Source organism: Lipotes vexillifer, unplaced genomic scaffold (assembly GCF_000442215.2).
Source record: "Lipotes vexillifer unplaced genomic scaffold, Lipotes_vexillifer_v1.1 scaffold628, whole genome shotgun sequence".
NCBI lineage: Eukaryota > Metazoa > Chordata > Mammalia > Artiodactyla > Lipotidae > Lipotes > Lipotes vexillifer.
This window is the reverse complement of record NW_006779395.1, coordinates 1306316-1312024: the sequence shown is the minus strand read 5'-3', so window position 1 is coordinate 1312024 and position 5709 is coordinate 1306316. Positions and strand designations below refer to the sequence as shown.

Genomic DNA, 5709 nt, shown 5'->3' with positions numbered 1-5709 from the left:
CTTTCCCTAATCCTGGATGCGTGAAGAGCATCTTTACCCCCCTGGGAGGTGAGACCACGAGGCCAGGGCCCTAGAGCAGCTGTTCTCAACACTGACTTGAATGCATGTAGGAATCCTGGGATGGAGAGGGGTGCTTTTCAAAATTTCCCAATGGCCACCATAACCTCTAATTCTAACTCAATTGGTCTAGGATGGAGCCTGGGTGTCAGGATGGTCGGAAAAGCTCCCCAGGTGATTTGAATGTGCCACCAGGGTCGAAAACCACTGATTTAGAGAGAAGAAGGCAGAGACCGTCAGCTGAGACTCCTCAGTGTGTCCAAGATGGAGAACACGCAATTTAAAAGCAATCGCTACCCAGGCTCCTCCCCCAGGGAAGATCATCTCTGTAGCCGACAAAGTAACCATTACAACAGCATGTGGAATCCTGGTGCCATGTTTCATAAGCACAGTAACTCTTTAACCAATCTGAGCCTTGGTTACCCCAACTATTAGGAAAAGGGCTACTCTAAATACATCTGTCTTGTTTCTTCCATCTCCTACTTTCCAGCTTTATGCATCCCCTTCATCCCCCCATTTCAATACAGACTGTTTATATATTTGCCTTTCTACTTCTCCAAAAATACTTTATGTGTTGCCTCGAGACTAGATTTGGGTAGTGCCTGCCCTCTAAGTAAATACTACTACAGAAACGATCAACTCTATAATCCAGTGCAGGGTATGTAACACTGATGATGTGATATTCCACAACGCAGAGAACACTCCCTTCAAGGGACCTGAGCTAACGATTCCACCAGGGAAAGCTGGTGCTGAGCCACACAGACCCTGCCCCTGGCCAGACAGCATCTCTCTCTGCTACATAGTAATTGTCTACCATGAAGCCAGCCTCTTTTTATTCCCTCCGAGCTTGGTTTAATATCCACTTTCAAGGAGGAGATTCATTTTGGAACTATTTTCAGAGCAAGAATAAAGCCATCCTTAAGGATATATTAGCTACATTACTTAAATCCAATGAAATACATAAATCTCTCACCCTGCAATAAACGCAACAGGCAGGAGGGCAAGCAGTCTCCCAGATGGGCCTCCCTGGATGAAAAATAGCCTGGAAATATACAAACAACCAGGGTATATGACAGAATTTGGAATAATGCAGGCCTCTCTGGGACCCTATCTACGATGATTTAGCTACGGAAAGTACCAAAGGATTTTTTAATATGTGTTTTCAGAAAACTTTAACATCCAGCAAGCCCAGATCACAGCTGAGCTGCTGAGCGCCAGACCTCCACGGTCAACTGGTCAACTCCACCCAGCCATTCCCAAGACCAGCATGTCTGAATCAGAACTCATCACCTGCCCTCCGGCTCCTGGATTTCTGATCTCAGCTAATGGGGTCGTTACCCACCCAGGTATCCAATCAGAAACCTGATAGTTATCCTAGAATCCACTCTCCCCTCAATCCTCCCCCCATTCTTCCTGAATCCCTAAGTCCTGGAGATTCCATTTTGCCTCTTGCATCCCAACACACACCTCCTGTTTCAATGCATTGCTTCCCTGACGCCTCCAATGGCTGCCTAACTGCCCCCGCTAGAGTGAGTCTTTCCCGCCCCCCAATCTATCCTTCCAAGTTCAGCAACAATAATCTCTATGAAACAATCCTTCAAGGCCCCCCTCTGTCTAGAGGATAAACCGGGGTATACAGCCCCCCACGATCCAGGCTCCCCAACCTCGGGTCTCCCACACCTCGCCTTAAACCCTCCACCTGGTCCAGTGAGCTATGTGGAGTTCCCAGCACACCAGCCTGCCTCCCCATCTCCTTTCCTCTGTTTGCACTGCTCCTTTCTGGTTGGAATATCCCTCTGCCTTTCTGCCCTCAGCAAAATATATTCATTGTCCGGACCCACCTCCTCCAAGAAGCCTACCCCCCACACCCCACCCCAAAGGGAAAACTGGGCAGCCCTGCTCTTGAACCCCTGGTCAGACCTCTCACGCAGTATCTGCGACGTTACTGCACTTATTTAGGTCCTGGAGGGCAAGGATTGTATCTTGTCTTTGCAACCTCGGTTCCAACTGATGCATAGGAATTTACTAAACATCAGTGAAATGAATGAATGCTTCAATGGTGGCTTCTAACAGCAGTTTCAAAACTATCTTCTTTACAACTCACATACTTTGCTTTCAGCTGCTTATGACTTGGAACAGCTTCTTACTCCACTTATAAATCGTTTGCAGGGGACCGAAACAATAAATCAGTACAGGAGATACAGCACCTTTTATCCCCTGAGAAATCATTTCTTTGTTTTCCATTCCTGAAAAATGGGTCACACTTCAAGGCACACCAACAGCAGAGAGTGAGAACTGTCAAAATAAGTGATTCCCAATCCCTGGTCCTCCCTTGCTTTTATTTTATCTTAATATTTATTTTTAATTTTTCTTGAAGTATAGTTGATATATTTATTTAAAAATTTTTTTTAATTGGCCACACCACACAGCATGTGGGATCTTAGTTCCCCCACCAGGGACTGAACCCATGTCTCATGCATTGGGAGCGTGGAGTCTTAACCACTGGACCGCCAGGGAAGTCCCCTCCCTTGGTTTTAAATGCCCTCTTGCTGGAAGTGTGTATTATTTGAATGAGGCACAGGGTGGAGACACTACTTAAAGCAGAGGGAACAAGGCATGAATGAAGACTGGCTTATGAAGTCTACACTGCTGCCCTTGCCCATGTAGATGCAAGATAACACTGAGAATAAAACTGACTTCCCCGGCTTTGTGGCTTCTAAGCCCATAAGGGAGACACATGAAAATAAAGGCACCATCCTTGACTCAGCATCCAGCAGCCCCTGTGCCCCAAGGTAGGCCCTCTGGGGAAGCTCTGAGCCCACCCAGAATTCCATCTCAAATGCCAAATATCTGCAATGTGGCTACAACTTAATACACAGCCAACATCCTCTTCTCTGAGTGCTGATTTCATATTGGAAAATGAACAATTTAAATAAATGTTTCATTAACATACTGTTTTCCTGCTTGATGCTAATGTACTTAGAGTAATTTGTTTTCCCAAATTCTCTGCCACAGAATCATTTCATGCAGTCCTCACAGGACAACCTGAAACTCTTCAGGTCCCTAAGAGACAACCTAGAAACCAAACAAACAAATAACAGAAAACCCTTGTACTAAAAAGCCATCGAGACCCATTTGTTCTAGAACACACATCACATATGCTGCAGAACAGGAAGATCCGGACCACCTCAGTGGCGCCGGGTTTGTACTGACGGCAACAAAGCACTGTTCAGAGGGCACTGTTGGTCCCCAAGACACAGAAGTGGGAGACGTGGCTTACTCAGGAAGAATGCAGAGAATGTGACATCTTGTTTTGAGACCCTGTAAGGCTTGTTCCCATTTTTCTTTGCTTATCTGATTCTTACTTTGTGCTGATTCCAAACCCCCAAAATTTCAAGGATACTTCTAACATCTTTTACTAATAGGAGAGCTTAAAAACTTCACAGCACAATGCTCAGATACACTCCAATCACGCAAAAGCAGGTCCCATATAAAGGTTTGTTCCCCCAAACCTTGTGAGACACGGGGGAACGGCTTGATCATGAGGACATGGGGAGGAGCCTGGACACCACGCTAATGGGAGGCCATCTTTTGGGTGGATCCAGCCACATCAAAATGGTTCTCTGTGGCACCACTGGGCTGGAGGCATGATTTTGATTTGATTCTGCGATACTGCGATTTATAAGAAATATATATTTGCTCACTGAGATGACCAAAAAATATTTCTCATACGTATATTTGGTCTCGTCCACAGTTCCTGACTCACGGCTCCCAAAAACCTTTGGAGTTTCCTAAGTGTTGAGAGAGACAGAAGTTTCTTTGTTATGTGCATGAGGTGACTTTTAGAAGCACCTAAGGATGGGGGCTGGTTGCCCGGAGAACCAACCACATGACTAGAGGGTTGGGACTTTCAGTTCCATCCCCCTGATTTCTGGGGAGGGGAGAGGGGCTGGAGGTTGAACCAATCACCAATGGCCAATGATTTTTATCAGTCACGACTATAATAATGAAGCCTCCATAAAAACCCCAAAGGACAAGTTTTTGGCCCTTTTTGCAGAGCTTCCACATTGGAGAACCAAAACGCTTCTGCATGCCACCGTGCTGCCCCACGCTGCAAGAGGACAGAAGCTCCCTTGTTTGGGACCCTGCCCTGTGTATCTCTTCCATCTAGCTATTGGTTCGCATCCTTTACTATCCTTTCAGAATAATTCAGTAATCTAGTGAGTAAACGGGTTTTCCTGAGTTCTGTGAGCCATTCTAGCAAATTGATCGAACCCCAGGAGAGGGTCCTGGGAACCTCTGACTTATAACCAGTTGGTCAGAAGTACAGGTAACAACCCAAGCTTGAGACTGGAGCCTGAAGTGGGGGGCGGTCTCATGGGAATGAGCCCTTCACCTGTGGGATCTGATTCTGTTTCCGGGTAGACAGTGTCAGGACTGAGTTGAACTCTCGGACACCCTGCTGGCAACAAAGAATTGTTTGTTGCTGTGGGAAAACCCTGAGCCACACACCTTGGAATTGGGTCCAGGAACCCTATCCAGGTTCTATTACATGGGGAGCAAAATCAAACTCAGTGAAGAGGTGAAGCAGGTAACCAGTGAGCTCTGGCACTTTCTGGGTGGCAGGTGCCAGGTGTGTGGCAGAGAGCAGGAGACCCACCAAAGACTGGAAATCACACTGCGGGGGTGGGTTCCCTCCCTGGCTGTGCCACATCTAAGCTGCAAGGTGATGGACAAGTGACTTCCACTTCTGAGCTTCGCCTCCTTCTTATAAAATAAAGCAACAACAACAAGAAAACAATAATAGTAACTGGGGGCAGTGGCAGTGGCAGCTACCCTTTTACTGAGCACTTGCTATGCAGCAGGTGCTGAACAAACACTTGCTAAGCGCCATCTCACTTAATCCTGAGGACACCTGGGAGGATATTGTTAACTCCAGTTTATGGAGGAGGCTCAGAGCTCAGGAAACAGCCCAAGGTCACCCAGCTGCAGGGAGTGGCGGGGTCTCAGTTCAAAAACGAGTGCATCTGACTGCCATGTTCTTTGGAAGGAATAACAACCTAAATGACTGGCACAGACATTAGGAAATGCTATATAATCTGGAAAGTGCTCTGGACGCCCAGCACGAAAGGCAGTCAGGGTTAACAAGCCCACCCCTCACTGCAGGCCAGCATCTTGGTCACCCTCTCCGACCACTGGGCAGCCAGCTCCCGGCAGCCTCCTCCCTCCTGTGGGTCAGAGGCCCAATCATCCCGGAGCATCATCCACTGGGCAGTGGGGGGAAGGAGGCCGTCCCTCCTGGCACTTACTTTCTCAGGACCGCAATCTCATTCTCTATGCTGCTTTCTTTGCCCTTCAGTGCCTTCTTGGGGATACATTTCACCGCAAAGAGTTTTCCAGTTGCCTTCTCTTCAGCTAAGACCACTTCGGAAAATGCCCCGCTGTGAACAAACAGGGAGAAAAAGAAGCGGCTTAGATTCAGGAGATCTGGGCATTCCCGACAGCTCCTCTTATCCCACTACCAAAATCTGGGTAATAACAAGAACAATTCCCGGCATCACTGTGACTTTTTAACCAGCCACACTCCCAACCAAACTTCTTTGTGCAGAGGGTAGACAAAGGCAGGTGTGACCTCTTGCAAAGGGACACAGG

The 5709-nt window shown here is 47.4% G+C and overlaps 1 protein-coding gene across 1 annotated transcript in view; it reads right to left on the bottom strand.

Annotated features, from left to right (window-relative positions):
- CAMK1D (calcium/calmodulin dependent protein kinase ID) overlaps nucleotides 1-5709 on the bottom strand; it is a 410151-nt gene that overhangs the window by 238215 nt on the left and 166227 nt on the right. Inside the window, exon 2 of the mRNA XM_007452582.1 lies at nucleotides 5367-5498. Coding sequence (XP_007452644.1) covers nucleotides 5367-5498 — 132 coding nt within the window. The remainder of the gene's footprint in view (nucleotides 1-5366; nucleotides 5499-5709) is intronic.